Source organism: Paroedura picta, chromosome 2, assembly GCF_049243985.1.
Source record: "Paroedura picta isolate Pp20150507F chromosome 2, Ppicta_v3.0, whole genome shotgun sequence".
NCBI lineage: Eukaryota > Metazoa > Chordata > Lepidosauria > Squamata > Gekkonidae > Paroedura > Paroedura picta.
In genome coordinates this window covers 171,313,157-171,334,636 of record NC_135370.1, presented here as the reverse complement: position 1 = coordinate 171,334,636, position 21,480 = coordinate 171,313,157, and the positions used below count along the sequence as shown (strand labels likewise).

Sequence of the window (21,480 nt, the reverse complement as noted above, 5' to 3'; positions counted from 1 at the left end):
AAGCTAATCAGGGTTGGCCCTGGTTAATATTTGGATGGGACATACCAAGACATACCAGGGTCATGACACAGAGGCAACCAATGAATGTCAAATTAACTCTGAAGTCTCTTGCCTTGAAAACAGCCACAAGCTGGTTTTGACTTGATGGCACCAAGTCACCAAAGCTTCTGCAATTAAAAAGGAAAAAGTTGGGAACTCAAAGAACTTGCTATACTTATTGTTACGATAACAAGAAAGAACCTACCCTAGGCTATATTAAGCATTAAAACCATTTAACAATAAATACAAATAGAAATGCCTTATCTCTTCTTTTAATTGTCATAAAACAACCAAAACGGCCTCCAGATCTAAACCGTTTTCGAAGGTATTTTCATCAGTGGTTGTTATCAGTGGTTGTTTTTCCAACTTAGTATAGTATTTGCTGGTGAAGTCCTTCACTAGGATCTATTCTTCGTCACAGAATTTAAACAATATATATGTTTGCCATTGACTCACAGGTATGGGGAAGTTTAGAGCAAAGACTGTTCCCTGGTCATAAATAAAAGCCTCATCAAGACAGGGGGAACGAAATTACAGATGTGAGGGCAGAGCCGGTGCAAATGGCTGTCGTGTGGGCTAGAAAACCCAAATGTTGCCACCCACATGACAGCTGTCTAGGCTTTACTGCGATTTCCCTCAAAAAAGCATTCAGAGGAAAGCAGATTTGAAGAAGAGTTGGTTCTTATCCGCTGCTTTTCTCTGCCAGAAAGAGTCTCAAAGCGGCTTACATTCGCCTTCCCTTTCCTCTCCCCACAACAGACACCCTGTGAGGGAGGTGAGGCTGAGAGAGCCCTGATATTACTGAAGAAGAAGAAGAGTTGGTTCTTATATCCCCCAGAACTGCAACTGATCTTCAGGTAACAGGGATCGATTTTCCTGGAGAAAATGGCAGCTTTGGAGGGTGGCCTTTTTGGCGCTATGCTCCACTGAGATCCCCCGTCCCCTACCCAAACCCTGCCCTTTCCAGGTTCCACCCCAGGGGTTTTCCAACTCAGAACTGGTGAACCAAGTTCTGAAGCCTACAAGCTATTATACCATCTTGGTGCTCCACCTCACGTGTTTTACTGTGTAGACATAGAATCATTTTATACTTTCTGTTTCAAAGACCAGTTCACACTTCAAAGCAGTTTTTTTCACCAGGGGAGCTGATCGCTGTAGGATGGAAATCAGGGGCAATCCCAGAAAATATCCAGGTCTCACCTGGGTGTAGTCTGCACAGAGCTTTTTACCCAGTCCCAGTTCGAATGAATCCCTCCTGTCTACACTGAATTTGATTTGCATTTTGATTTTGGGCGCTTTAAATTTTCCCTCTGCAACAAGCATGATTAATTTGTGGTGAGACTACCTTTCCCCTGCGATATCCTGGAGTGGATATAAGCCTCGATATTTCAAAAACCGTCATGAGTAAATGTGCAGATCTCTGCTCTTTGCGAAATAACTCTGCCTTGTGCCTCCAATGCTGTAGCAGTCTTTCCTGATTGGCCAGAGTGTCAGCTTAAAGTCTTCCTGGTTTCCAGTTGCAAGTCTTCCCTTCAAGTGACTGCGCTCCAGAAGCCCTAACTTCTCTCAGCAGAGATTTGCCTCTTGGTCATCCCCCCTCATCTGCCATCTCCAATCCTACCTCATTCCAGAAAATAAAGAGGCTTCTGCTGTGCTTGGTTTCCCCCGCCCCCCATTTTAAGCTTCCACAATCGAGTGGAACACTTTCTGTTTCGATGAGGGGGAGGGGAATAGAGGAAGACCTGAGTTCAAATCGATCTGAATTCAGCAGGATCTACAACGGAATAAACAAAGTAAGTGCAGAATCAGCCCTGGATACTCTCAACCCTAGTTCATGTGATCAGTCCTTCATTGTCACAGTCACTTTGAAGGTTTGAATCAGAGAAAAGCAGGTATGTTCTCTGGATTAAAGGGGAAAGCCCCAGAGATTCCAGGGTTCCCCATTTTTCACATTGTGATAAGATCCACACAGGGAAGCAACTCATAACTTGATCAGTGTCAGATCTGTGGTTATCCAGATAGCAGCTAACCAAAACTGTGGCTTTGTCTGTATTTAGCTGTTGAATTGTAACAGCCTATTCTTAAAAGGGAAGTTGGCCACATATGCAAGTTTACACCTATAATTAGTGTTCCGAAAACCCCCCACTGACACAAGCTGAGCATTACTGCTCTTTGGAACCACAAGTTGTGTTCAGTTGGGTTTGATTTTGAGGAGAACAGCCGAGATTCATCTGTTCAAGAAAGCAAGCAAGCATCGGAGATGGTGAGTCTTTTCAATTATGGATAGAGAACAGGAATGTAACTCTTCCAAGATCTGTGTGGGCTTCTTTGGGGGTAAAGCCACAGAGCAATTCTGGGCCCCTGAGAAAACAACTCTTGTGGTCTCCTTCAAACTAGATTCAGGCGGGTCGCCACGTTGATCTGAAATCCCGGGATAAAATTGTTTTGCTGCTTCTGACCAACATGGTGACCCACCTGAATCTATCTTTATGGAAGCCACCATGTTAAGCAGCATGGTATGGAATTCCATCCAACTTACAAAGAAACTTTCAAAGTTTCCTTTCTTACAAAATACAAACATCTGGATATTATACCCAAGGGACTGTGAATTAAGAACCTTCTACAGTCATAAAACTTTGCTGGTACCACTGGACTTAAACTTCATTTTGTGGCCTCCTTCTTCCAACATTGTAACTACCCACTCTCCAGGAGTCCCCAACCATAAACACGCAAGAGGGCAGGAGAGGGTTAATTCTTTCTGTTTGCCTTGAGCTCTTGATGCTCCTTTATACAACCTGTGGTCCTCCAGATATCCATGGACTACAATTCCCATGAGCCCCTGCCAGCATTTGCTGGCAGGGGCTCATGGGAATTGTAGTCCACGGATATCTGGAGGACCACAGGTTGACTACCCCTGGTTACATGATGGATTCGCTAGAGGAAGGCGTTACCAAAAACGCACTTACATAAGTGTACTGCAACACGTGTATATTCAGCTGTGGGGAAGAGGGCCACTGCCGCCCCTCTCCGCGCCACTGGCCTCTTATGCGCCGTTTTGGGCTGTGGTGATTGGTGAGGGGGCTGAACCAAGCCGAAATGCACACACCTAGATTAGATGACCCTGCGCACCTTCCGACTCTATGATTCTATGACTCCTTAAACGACAAGGGAGATTAATCAGTTTGCTTTGGCAGAGTATAAAACCTTCGTGCACATGTACACTTCTCCAGGTACAGTGAGACAAAACTTCTTCAACCAATACATATAGGTGGATTGTGGTTAGTTGCCAAGAGGGGCTAGTGGGAGTCCAGTTGTTTAAGGCGTTCTGACTGAGCAGTAATATTAGCGTTCTCTCAGCCTCCTCTATTTAAAAAGGTGTCTGTTGTGGGGAGAGGAAAAGGGAGGTGAATGTAAGCCGTTTTGAGACTCCTTTGGGGAGAGAAAAACAGCATATAAGAACCAACTCTTCTTCTTCTTCAGTAATCTCAGGGCTCTCTCAGCTTCACCCACCTCACAGGGTGTCTGTTGTGGGGAGAGGAAAAGGGAGGTGAATGTAAGCCACTTTGAGACTCCTTCGGGTAGACAAAAGCAGCATATAAGAACCAACTCTTCTTCTTCTTCAGTAATCTCAGGGCTCTCTCAGCCTGACTCACCTCATAGGATGTTTGTTGTGGGGAGAGGAAAGGGAAGGCGACTTTAAGCTGCTATGAGCCTCCTTTGGGTAGTGAAAAATGGCATATAAGAACCAACTCTTCTGCTTCTTCAGTAACTGGGCGATTATAGCTGAAATTGGAGTAAGGTGGTTGTTAAGATCTGTGAGCAGCTGCGAATTAGTGTTGTTCTGAGACATTATGGATCCCTCAGAAGCTCATGAAAGGTTCCTCACTTTGCACAGGTAATGGCTTAGTTTGGCCAGATTCATGGAAGAGAGGCTTAATAGTGGCTACCAGCCATGGTGACTAAAGGGAAACCTTCACATTCAGAAGCAGTCACCCTCTGAATATCAACTCCAGGAGGCAATATCAGAGGAAGGCCTTGGCCTCTATGCCCTGTTGGTAGCCCTCCAGTGGAACTGGTTGGACACTGTGTGAGTCAGGATGCTGGAATGGGCTTTCTCAACCTGGTTCTCAACCAGGGTTTCATGGGCTTCTTGACAACCTTGGGAGGGTTCCACCCACCCACCCACCCACCCACCCACCCACCTATCATCCATCCATCCATCCATCCATCATAGAATCATAGAATCATAGAGTTGGAAGGGGCCATACAGGCCATCTAGTCCAACCCCCTGCTCAACGCAGGATTAGCCCTAAGCATCCTAAAGCATCCAAGAAAAGTGTGTATCCAACCTTTGCTTGAAGACTGCCAGTGAGGGGGAGCTCACCACCTCCTTAGGCAGCCTATTCCACTGCTGAACTACTCTGACTGTGAAAAACTTTTTCCTGATATCTAGCCTATATCGTTGTACTTGAAGTTTAAACCCATTACTGCGTGTCCTTTCCTCTGCAGCCAGCAGAAACAGCATCCTGCCCTCCTCCAAGTGACAACCTTTCAAATACTTAAAGAGGGCTATCATGTCCCCTCTCAACCTCCTTTTCTCCAGGCTGAACATTCCCAAGTCCCTCAACCTATCTTCATAGGGCTTGGTCCCTTGGCCCCAGATCATCTTCGTCGCTCTCCTCTGTACCCTTTCAATTTTATCGACGTCCTTCTTGAAGTGAGGCCTCCAGAACTGCACACAGTACTCCAGGTGTGGTCTGACCAGTGCCGTATACAATGGGACTATGACATCTTGTGATTTTGATGTGATGGCTCAGTTGATACAGCCCAAAATGGCATTTGCCTTTTTTACCGCTGCATCACACTGCCTGCTCATGATTAGTTTACAATCCACAAGTACCCCAAGGTCTCGTTCACACACAGTGCTACCTAGAAGCGTATCCCCCATCCAGTAGGCATGCTTTTCATTTTTCTGACCCAGATGCAGAACTTTACACTTATCTTTATTAAACTGCATCTTGTTCTCATTTGCCCATTTTTCCATTGTGTTCAGATCTCGTTGAACTCTGTCTCTATCTTCCGGAGTATTTGCCAGTCCTCCCAATTTGGTGTCATCTGCAAACTTGATGAGTAGTCCCTCCACCTCCTCATCTAGATCATTAATAAATATGTTAAAAAGTACCGGGCCGAGCACCGAACCCTGAGGTACCCCGCTACTCACCTCTCTCCAGTCTGATGAAACACCATTGACAACAACTCTTTGAGTGCGGTTCTCTAACCAATTCCCTATCCACCTAATGATCTGAAAATCCAGATTGCAGTCCTTCAACTTATCCATCAGAACATCATGGGGAACCTTGTCAAAAGCTTTACTAAAATCCAAGTAAATGACATCAACCAAATTTCCCCGATCCAGCAAACCTGTTACTTGGTCAAAAAAGGAAACTAGGTTTCCATCCATCCATTTATTCCATCCATCCATCCATTTATATTATTGGGCTTATATACTGCCCTTCCTGGCCAGCTGACTTGGAGGGGTTCACAACAATAAAAATGTAATTAAAACCACACCAGGAAAAATTAAAATAAACAACCCCAAGAATATATGGTCATGTTGACAACCCCCGGGGGGGGGGGGGGGTCCTTCATTCTGTTCATTACTTTTCCTTGCTGTACATTTCTGTTTTCTAGGTCAGGATGAAGACCTTTGCAAAACCTTGGCTATCAAACAGGCCTGTCTACCTGAGACTCCAGCCAAGGAAGCAAATGGACATCAAAGTGGTATGTCCCAGAATCAAACAAAGATGCAGCAAATGAGTGGGTGGGTGAAATGCTCCACGTTCACCAGAAATCATCGTTCAGCCATAGCAGGACCTTCAATTCTATCTAGTAGGTTTAAGGACTTGAAGTGGGCACATCGCATGCATAGTTAAAACACTTCTGGAAGTGATGGAAGGTAGCTCTAGGAAGGGACATGCACAAGGGGGTTGGGGGTTTACTCCCCCCCCCAATTTAAATAAAATTAATAATAAAGAAAGCTACTCATTGAATCAATGAACACCTATTAACAATGGTACAAGATGGTGGGGTAGATAATGGAGCAGATATTAAAGGGAGCGATCTGCAAACATCTGGAGGACAATTTGGTGATCCAAGGAAGTCAGCATGGATTTGTCTCCAACAGGTCCTGTCAGATCAACCTGGTTTCCTTTTTTGACCACGTGACAGGTTTGCTGGATCGTGGAAATTTGGTTGATGTCGTTTACTTGGATTTTAGTAAAGCTTTTGATAAGGTTCCCCATGATGTTCTGATGGATAAGTTGAAGGACTGCAATCTGGATTTTCAGTTAGTTAGGTGGATAGGGAATTGGTTAGAGAACCGCACTCAAAGAGTCGTCAATGGTGTTTCATCAGACTGGAGGGAGGTGAGTAGCGGGGTACCTCAGGGCTCGGTGCTCGGTCCGGTACTTTTTAACATATTTATTAATGATCTAGATGAGGGGGTGTAGGGACTACTCATTAAGTTTGCAGATGATACCAAATTGGGAGGACTGGCAAATACTCCGGAAGATAGAGACAGAGTTCAATGAGATCTGAACACTATGGAAAAATGGGCAAATGAGAACAAGATGCAATTTAATAAAGATAAGTGTAAAGTTCTACATCTGGGTCAGAAAAATGAAAATGGGGGATACGCTTCTAGGTAACACTGTGTGTGAATGAGACCTTGGGCTACTTGTGGATTGTAAGCTAAACATAAGCAGGCAGTGTGATGCAGCGGAAAAAAGGCAAATGCCAATTTGGGCTGTATCAACAGAGGCATCACATCAAAATCACAAGATGTCATAGTCCCATTGTATACGGCACTGGTCAGACCACACCTGGAGTACTGTGTGCAGTTCTGGAGGCCTCACTTCAAGAAGGACGTCGATAAAATTGAAAGGGTACAGAGGAGAGCGACGAAGATGATCTGGGGCCAAGGGACCAAGCCCTATGAAGATAGGTTGAGGGACTTGGGAATGTTCAGCCTGGAGAAAAGGAGGTTGAGAGGGGACATGATAGCCCTCTTTAAGTATTTGAAAGGTTGTCACTTGGAGGAGGGCAGGATGCTGTTTCCATTGGCTGCAGAGGAGAGGACACGCAGTAATGGGTTTAAACTACAAGTACAACGATATAGGCTAGATATCAGGAAAAAAAAAATTCACAGTCAGAGTAGTTCAGCAGTGGAATAGGCTGCCTAAGGAGGTGGTGAGCTCCCCCTCACTGGCAGTCTTCAAGCAAAGGTTGGATGCACACTTTTCTTGGATGCTTTAGGATGCTTTGGGCTGATCCTGCATTGAGCAGGGGGTTGGACTAGATGGCCTGTGTGGCCCCTTCCAACTCTATGATTCTGTGATTCTATGATTCTGAGGAAACATGCCTTAGTAATTCTTGTCGGCCTGCTGGTGGATTTGGTTATTGATGGGTTTTGCTTGGTCCTCTGGCATGGTTTGTACTTACTGACTGAGGGAAAACCTTCAGCCCTGAGGGCACCAAATGTGAATTCTGTTCTTCTTCCAGGTCCTTGTGCTGATTTCAGTTGCTGGGCTTCTTGTTGTGATAATAACTCACCTCGCAACACCTGACCCAGCGATACTTTCAGAGGATGGCAGTTTGGTCCTCAGCAGCTGCCTTCTGGATAACGAAGACCAAGAAATTGTAACGGAGAAAACCAGAAAGATCAAAAGCAGCGTTAGATGTCACGATCCGTGCAAGTAAGTAGACAAGCGGTTCAAGTAAGGAGCTTCTCAACTAGGGTTGCCAACATCCATGTAGGGCCTGGAGATCTTATGGAATGTCAGCTGATCTCTAGACCAGGGGTAGTCAACCTGTGGTCCTCCAGATATCCATGGACTACAATTCCCATGAGCCCCTGCCAGTGTTTGCGGGCAGGGGCTCATGGGAATTGAAGTCCATGAACATCTGGAGGACTACAGTTTGACTACCCCTGCTCTAGAATACAGAGCGACCTTTCTTAGCCAGGGTGTCGTGAAACCCTGGGGATTCTTGATGGGTGGAAATTATTAATTTTTAATACATTTTTAAAATATGTTCAACATTTATTGGGTGATATGACCATATATGGTCATGTCGACCCCCAAAATTGCCAATGACGGGCCTGGAGGGGTGGGAATGGGAGAGACCCCAGGGGGGTGTATACACAGCTATTCTTCCCAACCATATTCTGCAAGATCTCACCACTCTGGGGGAGTCTCAAAGCCTGAAGAATGTTTCAGGGGTTTCTCAAACATGATTACCCATCTTGGAAGTGAACTCACCAAAGCTCCTCCCCTGCCCAAATTTTGCTAGTCCTTCAGGTGTTCCAGGATTCTGGCTCTTTTCTCCTGCTACAGATAGACTAACATGGCCACCCATCTTAGAAATGAGCCATGACTCAACACCCCTCTTGATCTCTCATCATGGTCACAGAAATGTCTCTTGCAGTTTTCAGCTGGTGGAAAGTCTTCCGCTGGACATGCCCTACGAGCCCAACAGCAGCATGGCCAAGCCCTTGCTCCAGGCGTGGACGGAGCTCTTGAATACGACCCAGGAAAGCATTCACGTGGCCTCTTTTTATTGGTCTCTGACTGGACGAGACCTGGGTGTCAACGACTCATCATCTAAAAAGGTGAGATTCTTTTTAAACCTCCCCAGATCTGATGCTAGCACAGACCATTTAGTGAATTTCCCAATACAATCTGGGAATTAAACATATCATCTGTTGTGTGGGCCTAAGACTGCTAGCCTCTTTCAGCTACAAAGATCAGTTCCCTTGGACAAGATGGCTACTTTGGATGGTGGACTCCATGGTATTATACCCTGCTGAGGTCCTGTTGGAATGTATTGAACAAAATATAAAGGGTGTCTTGCGGGGGGCATTAGAGGAGATGTATATTTAGCCTAGCTAGGATAGGAACTTCCTGATGATTTTCAAGTTATCTCATCCAGTGCCCTGATTGGCTCAACAGGAGACTTCCTGCTTTTTGAGCACACTTCCTCCCTGCTTGCCTCCAGAACAGCAGTTGAACAGACGAATGACAGCAGACAATAGCTACCTAGGTTTCTTCTCTCCTCCTTTCTATATTTAGTTGTTTCACTTCTAAACAGATAAACCTTATTGTTTTAAGGAGCCTGGTGCTTTGCATCACTCTGCATATTGAAACTCTGTCAACAGTCCCTCCCCTCCCCCAAGCCCACCACCCCTCAGTTCTGCCCCTGGATATCTATAAGGACATATAGTCCACCCTCCAGAGCAGCCATTTCCTCCAGGGGAACTGATCTCTGTAGTCTGGAGGTCAGCTTCAATTCCAGGAGACCTTCAGGCTCCACCAGGAGGTTGTCAGCCCAAGACCAGCATGTTTGAAATGGAAAGATAGGCGGAATGGTTCCATTCAACATGTGGCAATGCAAATGGTCCTGCAGGGTGAAGATCTTCTTGCTCAATTTGGAAGATTGCTTCTGAAGAATGTCTCTCTGTTTGTTGCCACCAACGTGCCCTCTCAAGCCCGCAACTCCACGGATCTCGAGTTTCTCGAAGCCAAAGGTAATGTTGACTTCCTTCTCTTGGTAAGCATGGCATTCTTGTATCATCATGCATGTGAGTAGGGGGGCCTCAGCAACCAGGACGCTGGACTCTTGGAGTCTCCGATAAGGTTCCCAACTCCGTCCTGGGAAATTGCTGGAGATTTGGGGTCAAACCCTGTGAAGGGTGGGGGAACTGGGGCAGGGAGAAACAGAAGGGACAGAACACCTACATAGTCCACAGTCCCTTCCACAGTTCTGCAGAGCCTGTAAAAGGGAGTTCCTCCACCAGGCGTTTGCTTGAGGCCGACCGACTTGGAACATCTGCTGGTCCCTACCACCCCTCAGACACCCTGCCATGACTGAACAATTTGATCTCCCCAGTGTTGTTGTTATTCATGTTGTGTTGTAATTGTTACCGATAGATTGTTGTGATGTTCTATTGAAAATTGTATAATGTTAAAAGGTAAAGTCATGTCTGGCCTTTGGGGTGATGCCCTCTAGCGTTTTCATGGCAGACTCATTCCCTTCCTCAGTCATTACCGTTTTACCTCCCAGCAAGCTGGGTAATTTTACCGACCTTGGAAGGATGCAAGGCTGAATCAACCTTGAGCTGGCTGCTGGGATCGAACTCTCAGCCTTATGGGCAGACAGCTTCAGACAGCATTTCTGCTGCTTACTACTCTGCGCCACAAGAGGCTCTTGTATAGTGTTATAGATTGTTATAATGTTCCATGTAAATTTATGCAATGTTCCATGTAAATCGCCCAGAGCCATAAAGAATGGGTGGTATAGAAATCCAAACAAACAGACAGACAGATAAAAAGATAAATAGCTAAATAGATACATAAATATAGATCACCAGAGAAACGGTGAGAGAATGGATGTATCTGATGACTTACTCATTGCCTGTTCCTGCTTCCACGGGCGGCAAAGTGGTTGTTTTATGTCCCTCCCTGGAGAAAAGGAGGTTGAGAGGGGACATGATAGCCCTCTTTAAGTATTTGAAAGGTTGTCACTTGGAGGAGGGCAGGATGCTGTTCCCATTGGCTGCAGAGGAAAGGACGTGCAGTAATGTGTTTAAACTACAAGTACAACGATATAGGCTAGATATCAGGAAAAAAATTTTCACAGTCAGAGTAGTTCAGCAGTGGAATGGGCTGCCTAAGGAGGTGGTGAGCTCCCCCTCACTGGCAGTCTTCAAGCAAAGCTTGGATACATACTTTTCTTGGATGCTTTAGGATGTTTGGGGCTGATCCTGCGTTGAGCAGGGGGTTGGACTAGATGGCCTGAATGGCCCCTTCCAACTCTATGATTCTATGATTCTATGATTCCCCACCCCACCCCCATTTTCATCTGAACAGGGGCTCACATTAAAAGGATTCACTTTCGACGTTTAACGAAGGGTGTCCTGCACTCCAAATTCTGGATTGTTGACAGGAAACACATCTTTCTAGGGAGTGCAAATATGGACTGGAGATCCATAACTCAGGTAAGAGATCTGAGGATAAAATGGGAGGGAGGCCTGTGCATAGGGGTTTACGGTCCATTCTAGAACCTTCTTATTTAGTTCTTTTTCACTTTTTCTCAAACCTTTAAACTCTTTTTCTACTATTTTTCTATCTCGTACCATTGTTGATAGGTTTTCATCAATTAAATGAGTAGCTGTTTGTATTGTTTGTATTATATTGTAGTGGTTAAGACGGGCGATCTCTAATCTGGTGAGCCGAGTTTGATTCCCCGCTCCTCCACATGCAGCCAGTTGGGTGACCTTGGGCTGGTCACAGTCCTGTTAGAGCTGTTGTCAGAAAGCAGTAACATCAGGGTTCTCTCAGCCCCGCCTTCCTCACAGAGTGCCTGTTGTGGGGAGAGGAAGAGAAGATGATTGTAAGCCATTTTGAGACTCCCTCGAGCTGTGAAAAGCAGGGTATAAAAACCAACTCTTCTTCTTTTGTGGATTTTCAGAATTCAAGGTCGCTCATAAGCCTTGGGAGAACCCTGCAGTTGGATATTTTGTAGTGGCACGGCCCCTTTGGAAGTGGCCCTTCAGGTTCCCTGATTGGATGTGGGAGGGATGCTTATGCTACAGCGGGATACAAATGTTGTAAAATAAATAAAATAAATGGTTACAGGCGATTAATTTAACTGGTCGTTTTAACCATTATCAGAGTTGCATCCAAAAGCATTTGAGCTGAGAGTTTATATGGGATGTAAATTAAAAAAGGAAAGAAAAAAACAGCGGTATTCATTCATTTACATTACTATTACTATTACTATTACTATTACTATTACTATTACTATTACTATTACTATTACTATTACTATTACTATTACTATTACTATTACTATTACTATTTATTTCCCGCCACTCCCTACAGGCTCGTGGCGGGTAACAATAGTCTCAAAATCCCCCATTAAAACCCCCGTTAAAAGACTATAAAAATACCCAACACGGCGGAAAATACCACTCTCCCCTACCCGATCAAGGACATTGGGGGATGGAGGGTGATGATGACTACTTCAAACCCCCCAGGGGGGCAATGGTCTTCCTTATGTTTTTAAAAAAGATAACCCTGTTTATCTTGGAATAAAAGTGGATCACACTGGAATATTTAAAATCGAACCACTGAGCTGCTAAAGCTGGTAGCATTCTTGAAACAGCATTGACCCCACACTTGTTTGGCTACACGTGTTCTTCGCAATCGACAACACCAATCTCAAAGAGGAAAGGATCAGTAACTAGAACCAGATGGAGAACTCCTTGGGGGTAGAAAGGTGCTTGGCTTGGCACCCACCTCTCCAGCTTCTCTGATTTCCACAGGTGAAAGAAGTTGGTGTGGTGATCGGCAATTGCAGCTGCCTGGCAGAGGATCTCTGGAAAACCTTCAAGACCTACTGGGATCTTGGAGGACTCGGCACTGCTGTTCCGTCTCCATGGCCGAGGAATTATTCCACAGCCATTAACAGGGAGAGCCCCATGGAAGTGCAGTTCAATGGGACCACCACCAAAGCTTATTTCTCCGTAAGTGGACTCACAGGACAATTCTATTCATAGGATTGTTATCTGTTATCTGTTCTTGTTCTTGTTATTACCATTGTTGTATTGTATTATATCTTTCTGATGGAGAACAAGTTTAATATACTGTTTACATTCTAAGTGAACTGCCCTGAGCCTCAGGGGAGGGCGATATACAAATATAATGAATGAATGAATGAATGAATGAATGAATGAATGAATGAATGAATGAATGAATGAATGAATGAATGAATGAATGGCGAATGTAAGTGACTTTGAGACTCCTTCAGGTAGAGAAAAGCAGCATATAAGAACCAACTCCTTCTTCTTCAGTAATATCAGGGCTCTCTCAGCCTCACCTCCCTCACAGGGTGTCTGTTGTAGGGAGAGGAAAGGGAAGGTGAGTGTAAGCCGCTTTGAGACTCCTTCGGGTAGAGAAAAGCGGCATATAAGAACCAACTCTTCTTCTTCTTCAGTAATATCGGGGCTCTCTCAGCCTCACCTGCCTCACAGGGTGTCTGTAGTGGGGAGAGGGAAGGTAAGGCCGCTTTGAGACTCCTTCGGGGAGAGAAAAGCGGCATATAAGAATCAACTCTTCATCTTGTAATTTTATTATTGATTTTATTGAATGTGTTTTATTGTTGTCAGCCACCCCAAACCCATATGGGGAGAGGTGGTATAGAAATTAAATATTATTGTTGTTATTAGGAAGCAGGTAGGGCTTTTGCCCAACAAGTCTTCTGGTCATTTACTGATGCTTTTATTGATGTTGTGTATTGACGTTTTAATTTTAAGCTGCCCAAAGCATGTTTGTGAAGAGGGATGCTCTATAAACCCAATTCTAAATAAAATCAACTTTAAAAAGGCACATATCAATTCAAAGAGTTATGGAGATATTAGCTATTGTAGTCCTTAAACTTCTCTTCTGCTCTAGGCTTCTCCTCTCTCGTTTTGTCCAGAGGGTCGCACGGATGATCTCCAAGGTATACTTGATGTGATCCACAGTGCAGAAGAATTTGTGTACATTTCTGTGATGGAGTATTTCCCTACAAGCCGCTTCAGACATCCGCCAAGGTACCTGGAGAAGTCTGAACATTATGCACCCTTTCGTGTTATCAGCCGAGTGGTTTTGGCCTCCCTTCAAACATTAGAAATATACAGGCCTACTCCTCATTGAGGGTCATTTCACATGTTAAGTTGAGGACATGTGTATTGTCAAGAAACATGCTGCGTTGGATCCATGGAGTTAGTGTTTAGGATAGAGAGGGAACCCAGTGGGGGTGGAATGCCATCTCAAGTTCTGGCCACTGAGTGACACAGAATGCTGGACTGGATGGACCAATGGCCTTCTTTCTTCTTCTTCTTCTTCTTCTTCTTCTTCTTCTTCTTCTTCCTTCTTTCTTCTTCTTCTTCTTTCTTCTTTCTTTCTTCTTTCTTCTTTCTTTCTTCTTTCATCTTTCATCTTTCTTTTTTCTTCTTCTTCTTCTTCTTCTTCTTCTTCTTCTTCTTCTTCTTTCTTCTTTCTTTCTTCTTTCTTTCTTCTTTCTTCTTTCATCTTTCATCTTTCTTTTTTTTCTTCTTCTTCTTCTTCTTCTTCTTCTTCTTCTTCTTCTTCTTCTTCTATATATTTATTGTTTTAGATCATGTCTATCATACAATCACGGTTATTTTACTGTTGTTCTCCTCCCTTCGAGAGTCAATGAGACCTTTATTTAATTTTCATTAGTCTTTCATTATCTCATTAATTACTCTGTCCAGTATTTAATGTATTGACTTTTAAATAATTATTAATTAAGGAGCAATCGTTTCACTCGTGTTACTTTCCCAGGTACTGGCCGACCATTGATGATGCTCTGCGGAGCATAGCTATCGGCCATAATATACGTGTTCGGCTTTTGGTCAGCTGTTGGGTCCATTCTGACCCCTCCATGTTCCATTACTTGGAGTCCCTCCATTCTCTCAATGACCCACACGCCAACATCACAGTAGAAGTGGTAAGACCAAGATGCTTGGGGGTTGTGATCTCTCTTCAAGGGTGCACTATGCATGATCCTGGCATCTTCTGCCATAAGGTGACTTCCCCCATTTAGTGTTCCCAACTTCCTGGAGATCTCCTGGGATGGCAACCAACTTCAAGTAGGGACAGCAAGTTGCGTATTTTAACAGCTCCCTGTGTAAAGTAATCTTTCCTTTTGCCCTTCCTGAACCTACTGCCCATCAGCTTCATTGGATGCCCTTGAGTCCAGTATTTTGGGAGAGGAAGACAATATTCTCTTTTCAACCCCTTTTAACCCCACGCAAAAATGTATGATTCCTTCTAGGGAGAAGAGGAAAACCAAGCCCTTCACACATTTTCATGGGGAATAAAGATGGGGCAGACCAAGTTGTCACTTCGAGGAGACAAGGGGAAGGTTCCTGTTGGCAGCAGAGGAGAGGATCCACTGGAATGGCCTTAAACTAAGTGTAGAACAATATAGGGGGAAATTGTTCACAGTTGTTTAGCAGTGGAAGGGGCTGCCTAAGAGGTGGGGGGATCCCCCTCACTGGCCGTCTTCAAGCAGCAGGTAGACAGATCCTTCTCCTGGATGCTTGAGGCTGATCCTGGACTGAGCAGAGGGCGGGACTAGATGGCCTGGATGGCCCCTTCCCACTCTAGGATTCTATGAGTCTAGTTCAGCAGTGGAAGGGGCTGCCTAAGGAGGTGGTGAGCTCCCCCTCACTGGTGGTCTTCAAGCAGCAGCTGGACAGATCCTTCTCCTGGATGCTGGAGGCTGATCCTGCACTGAGCAGGGGGTGGGACTAGATGGCCTGGATGGCCCCTTCCCACTCTAGGATTCTATGAGTCTAGTTCAGCAGTGGAAGGGGCTGCCTAAGGAGGTGGTGAGCTCCCCCTCACTGGTGGTCTTCAAGCAGCAGCTGGACAGATTCTTCTCCTGGATGCTGGAGGCTGATCCTGCACTGAGCAGGGGGTGGGGCTAGATGGCCTGTAGGGGCCCTTCCATGTTTCTAAAACTTTAACCATGATACCACACTGACTCTCTGTTGCAGCGGAGGTGGTAAGGTTAGGTGTCATATAACGGAAAAGCCCAGGGCTGTTTTCGAACACTGTCCGTCTCCTGAATCTCAGCCAGGAGTTGTTCCGCCGGACGGTCTGGAAATGCATCCCGACGGCATCCATCTGCGAAGTCAGCCAGGTTTCATTCTTGCTCACTGCAGCCGTCTTTGGCCTTCCCTTCCCTTCAGAAAATCTTCATTGTTCCGGTAGCGAACCATGCGAACATCCCCTTTGCAAGACTCAGTCACAGCAAATATATGGTTACCGAAAAGACAGCCTATGTTGGTAAGTCTTCCGGCTGGAACGGAGGCCTGTGTATGCCCCGAAAGAATTTCTCAACAGGCACCCTCAGTGTCTGCTCATTTTAAATTTCTCATTGCGTCCTGAGCTTGGGCAGCCTTCAGGTAGGACATGGAAATCTCCTGGAATTACAACTTAAGGGGGCAGATTCCAACCGGGGTTTCCCCTATCCTAGACCAGGGGTAGTCAAACTGCGGCCCTCCAGCTGTCCATGGACTACAATTCCCATGAGCCCCTGCCAGCGTTCGCTGGCAGGGGCTCATGGGAATTGTAGTCCATGGACATCTGGGGGGGGCACAGTTTGACTACCCCTGTCCTAGACTGTCACTTTAACTCCTAAACCACGCTGATCTTCAAACTAGAGAAATCAGTTCCCTTGGAGAAAATGGCTGCTTTGGAGGGGGGACTCTACTTTCCTACCGAATTCCCTCTGTTCCCTGAACTCCACCCTCCTCAAGGTATGTCCCTTCCTATCTCTAGGAACTTCAGCCCCTGGAGTCGACGATCTTAACTAAGATCCAGTCTACAGAGATCAATTCCCTTGGGCAAGGTGGCTTTGGAGGGGGTCTTCATGGCATTATGCCCTGCTGAGAAGAAGAGCTGGATTTTTATACCCCGCTTTTTACTACCTGAAGGAGTCCCAAAGTGGCTTACAAATGCCTTCCCCTCCCCACAACAACCCCGTGAGGTAGGTGAGGCTGAGAGAGCCCTGAGAGAACTATGACTGGCCCAAGGTCACCCAACTGGCTGCATATGGAGGAGTGGGGAATCAAACCTGGTGCTCTAGAGTAGAGTCTGCTGCCCTTAACCACTACACCACGCTGGATGCTCCCTTCCCTAAAATCCACCCTCCCCGTGTTCTGCCTTCCAACCCCAAATTGCCAGGAAACTTCCAAGCCAGAGTAGTTAAGAACAGTGGCCTCTGATCTAGAGAACGATGTTTGGTTTCCCACTCCTCCACATGTAGCCAGCTGGTTGACCTTGGACCAGTCTCAGTCCTGTCAGAGCTGGTCTCACAGCAGTTCTCCCAGAGCTCTCTCATCCCCACCTTCTCACAGGGTACCTGTTGTGGGGAGATGACAGGAAGGTGATAGTAAGCTGCTTTGAAACTCCTTCAGGTAGTGAAAAGTGGGGTATAAGAAACAGCTTCTTCTCTAAACCTATGAACAGTGTAGCTTGCCTTCAGAGTGGTTGTAGACCTCTTCTCCTGAGAAGATTCCCTCAGGTTCTTCTTGCCCAATTTTTCCTTCCATGGACCCAACATTTGCTGCTTCTTCACTCCTACGAAATGTTTGTTTCCAGTGATAACACCCGAATGGGAACGCAACAGTCTCGCTGAACTGTATTTTCTCCTTGTCATGTTTTTGTTGTTCTGGTAATCGATGAAAATGACCGTTCCAGCTCCACTTTCTCATTTCGTGTTTAACTCTAGGGACTTCTAACTGGTCAGAAGAATATTTCACCAACACAGCTGGCGTGGGGCTGGTCGCCACACAGTCCCCAACAGATCCTCGGGAAAAGACCCAAAAAATCCAGGAACAACTGCGGTCACTTTTTGAACGGGACTGGAACTCCCAATATGCAGTAAATCTGAAGGACGTATCCGGGCAGAAGGATTGTGCTCAGAGACAACAGATTTAATCCTTAAAAAAAAAAAGCTATTTTTTTTCTTGTTGTTGTTGTTGTTGGAAATTATCCTAGCTATGTCTGAAATTTAGGCTTTTTGATATGAGACTGATGGGAAATGAGAAATACTTCAGTCCATTGTATGTAGTGGTTAAGAGTGGTGTACTCTAATCTGCAGACGGGGTTTGAGCCCTCTGCATGCAGCCAGCCTGGTGACCTTGGGCTAGTCACAGTTCCCTTTGGGCTGTTCTCACAGAGCAGTTCTCTTAGAGCTCCCCCAGCCCCATCTACCTCACATTGGTGTCTGTTGTGGGGAGAAGAAAGGGAAGTTTTTTGTAAGCTGCTTTGGGACTCCTTTGGTATAAAAAGAGGGGCATAAAAAACCCAGCTCTTCTTTTTCTTCTTTTCAGACCTAATCCTGGACATAACTGCTTCCCATGTTTTCCCTCTGGTTTACTTTTTAAACATTAGTCCTATTCACAAATTACAGCATACGCATGTATGTCCATGTCCCTCTATAGCAGTGATTCTCAACCTGGGGGGCGCGACCCCTATGGGGGTCGATCGACCCTTTCCCCAGGGGTCACTGAGGCCACGCTGCGGCACTCCCACCGCTGCAGACTCAAAGTGGGTCGTGGCACGAGGAAGGTTGAGAACCACTGCTCTATAGGAATTTCCCAACCTCGAGTCGATGGGATATGACGGGAGTGGAATGTGCCATCGGCTCACCCCGTAGCATTTCACAGTAATTTCAGGCAAGCACATCTAAAAGGATACGCGTCCAGCAAGTGCGTGCAAAAGTCTTCTTTTATTTCTCATGGCCTTTGCAACTGCAGAACAGGTTCACTCATGATGTTTGCCGTGTGTTAGGACAGAAAAGGGGTGGGTCTGGCAGCATGGTACAACCCGACCTGATTAGATCTCAGAAGCTAAGCAGGATCGGTGCTGGGATGGAAGACCATCAAAGAAGATAGAAGAAGGAGGAGGAGGAGGAGAAGAAGAAGAGTTGGTTCTTATATGATGCTTTTCTCTACCCGAAAGAGTCTCAAAGCGGCTTATAGTTGCCTTCCCTTTCTTCTCCCCACAACAGACACCCTGTGATGGAGGGAAGGCTGAGAGAGCCCTGATATTACTGTAGAAGAAGAATTGGTTCTTATATGCCGCTTTTCTCAACCCGAAGGAGTCTCAAAGAGGCTTACATTCGCCTTCCCTTTCCTCTCCCCACAACAGACACCCTGTGAGGTGGGTGAGGCTGAGAGAGCCCTGATATTCCTGCTCAGTCAGAACAGCTTTATCAGTGCCGTGGCGAGCCCAAGGTCACCCAGCTGGTTGCCTGTGGGGGAGTGCAGAATTGAACCCGGAATGCCAGATTAGAAGTCCGCACTCCTAATCACTACACCACTACTGGCTGTTGAGCAGAAGAAGGCCATGGGAAACCACCTCTCCTTCCCACTTGACTTTGTCCCTTGCTGGGGTTGCCATAAGTTAGCTATGACTTGCTGGAGAGAGGACAGAAAAGCGGTGTATAAATATTTGAAATAAACAATATTTTCAGTAAAACGAGCACCACTTTTTAAACCTTCCCCCTCTGTTGCCGTGCATGCCTGAAAAACAGAATGGCAGTAGATTTCTGCTGAGAGAAAAAGAGCATTTTAAATGTACTCAAATCAGAGAATCAGAATATCGGAGAATCAGAGAATTGGAAGGGACCTCCAGGGTCATCTAGTCCAACCCTCTGCAGAATGCTGGAAATACATAATTAACTGCCCACCCACAGTGACCCCAATTCCATGGCCAGATTATGCTGCCCCCCCCCCCCCCCGTCCAGTCTGGCCTGGAGGAAATTTGCTTCCTGATCTCAAAGTGGTGATTGGCATTTCCCTGGGCAGGCAAGAAAGGGCCACAAGAGCCAAGCACCAACACAATCCTTTCTGCCCCCCCACTCACCATCTGCCTAAGTTCACAGAATCAGCATTTCTATCAGATGGCTCTCCAGCCTCTGCTTATAAACCTTCAAAGAAGGAGAACCTCCCATCTCCCAAGGAAACCTGTTCCACTGAGGAAGTGCTCTAATTGTCAGGAACGTCTTCCGGATCAATTTTCTGAACTGACCGATTGCTGCATAGCAATGCACAGGGGACTCCGTGCCACGTTGTACAGTTCCAAAATGCAGCCTAGAGAGGTCAAAAGCGCCTGATGTCATTGGACTGCAGTCTTGTCACATTTGCAGTTGCCACAAGATGGCACTGTTGGAGGAAACAACAACCTAACTCTATGGGGAACATGGTTGCCTTCCAGGCTCTGGATCTGAAAATTTAATTTCAGTTGCCCTCATCAGCACTACTACAAAAGGATCTGAAGACTGCAGTCCCTCTTCAGCCTAAAAAGGCACTTGCAAAACATGTTTTGACTCAAAGGGTCTTTTTCAGTGGTCAAAATTGTATGACTATCTTTCTAAGGCCAGGCTTATAGTTGTATATGTTGTATATGAGTCACAAGTTGTCACAAGTTGTATATGAGTCACAAAAGTGAAGCCCCGAATAATGGGTGTAAATTAATTCTGTACCAACTAGGAAGCCTACATTGAATTTAAGTCCCACCATTCTGCCCTGGGTTGAAGTTAAATTCCCAGTGTGTGTTCATGTGCAAACCAGAGATGTGGATGATTAGCCTGGAGAAAAGGAGGCTGAGAGGGGACATGATAGCCCTCTTTAAGTATTTGAAAGGTTGTCACTTGGAGGAGGGCAGGATGCTGTTTCCGTTGGCTGCAGAGGAGAGGACACGCAGTAATGGGTTTAAACTACAAGTACAACGATATAGGCTAGATATCAGGAAAAAAATGTTCACAGTCAGAGTAGTTCAGCAGTGGAATAGGCTGCCTAAGGAGGTGGTGAACTCCCCCTCACTGGCAGTCTTCAAGCAAAGGTTGGATGCACACTTTTCTTGGATGCTTTACGATGCTTAGGGCTGATCCTGCGTTGAGCAGGGGGTTGGACTAGATGGCCTGTGTGGCCCCTTCCAACTCAATGATTCTATGATTCAACTTGTGGCCTTCTGTACGCCAGGCAGATACTTTGCAACTACGCCATAATGCCTGCTTGTTTTTCAAGTTTCAGGACAAAGCAGAATCATAGCAGAATAGGGGTTATGGTTGAATTATGGTGACCCCACTGGAGTTTTTAAGGCTGGATGGTCCATGCAACCCTGCCTGTAGTTAGGCTAGGAGCAAGGACTACATCTCCCAGAATGCACTGAGGTCACACTTTCTGAGGAGAGCGGAGAGAAAGCTTGTGAAGGCATTTTGTAGAAACGGAGGGCCTCGGCCTCCATTTTGAAAGGGGGGCTTGGGCTAGCTGAGGAAAGGGAGGAGGGTTTCTTTTTAAAAAGGGGTTCTCTCCCCATCTGCAGTCTTAACTCTCTCTGTTATATTAATATGGCTTTCCCTCCATTTTGCATACACTGAACTAGCCCCTGGGCTAATAGACCAGTAACAAGGAGAGAAAAAAGGGAGGCGGCAGCATTAGTTTTTAATATTATTATTATTTATTAGACGTGTTGTTATGTAAGGAAACCTCTGAAACAGTCCTTTCCAGACTTTTTCGGGTCACTGCCCCCACCGTTCCATAGCGATTTGCAAAGAGCTACCATGCTTTGAAAAGCAAAAAAGAGGAAATATTTCCCGGCCGATGACATCACAGTGACCGCTGTGACAAACCTCATTTTAAAAAATCCACCTATTTAAGCGGTGATAATTGCGACTGACTAGGAATATTCCTAACCTTCCAATCTCAAAAAAGGACATTTTATCGGGTCTTTGAAAGAGCCCTAAAGAGGACGGAGGCCAAAGTAGAAAAGAAAAAGAAGTGTGTCTTTGAACAGAGGA

At 45.7% G+C, this 21,480-nt stretch overlaps 1 protein-coding gene across 2 annotated transcripts; it reads left to right on the top strand.

Moving 5' to 3' along the window:
• Nucleotides 1-1,934: 1,934 nt before the first annotated feature.
• PLD4 (phospholipase D family member 4) lies at nt 1,935-19,157 on the top strand. Of its 2 annotated transcripts, XM_077323813.1 has the most exons (11): nt 1,935-2,302; nt 5,731-5,820; nt 7,600-7,793; nt 8,524-8,707; nt 9,502-9,622; nt 10,965-11,092; nt 12,422-12,622; nt 13,551-13,694; nt 14,449-14,610; nt 15,860-15,956; nt 17,404-19,157. In XM_077323813.1, the coding sequence occupies exons 1-11, from the start codon at nt 2,300-2,302 to the stop codon at nt 17,610-17,612; spliced, it is 1,533 nt and encodes a 510-aa protein (XP_077179928.1). In that variant the 5' UTR covers nt 1,935-2,299; the 3' UTR covers nt 17,613-19,157. The 2 variants fall into 2 exon arrangements, with proteins under 2 accessions (XP_077179928.1, XP_077179929.1); XM_077323814.1 differs by lacking the exon at nt 15,860-15,956.
• The last annotated feature ends 2,323 nt before the right edge of the window (nt 19,158-21,480 follow it).

What these genes read in the sequence shown, in the direction of transcription:
- PLD4 (XM_077323813.1), top strand. An exon ending in AGCAAATGGACATCAAAGTG is followed by an intron (nt 5,821 to 7,599) that starts GTATGTCCCAGA and finishes TTCTTCTTCCAG; the next exon opens with GTCCTTGTGCTGATTTCAGT. An exon ending in CCACCAAAGCTTATTTCTCC is followed by an intron (nt 12,623 to 13,550) that starts GTAAGTGGACTC and finishes CTTCTGCTCTAG; the next exon opens with GCTTCTCCTCTCTCGTTTTG.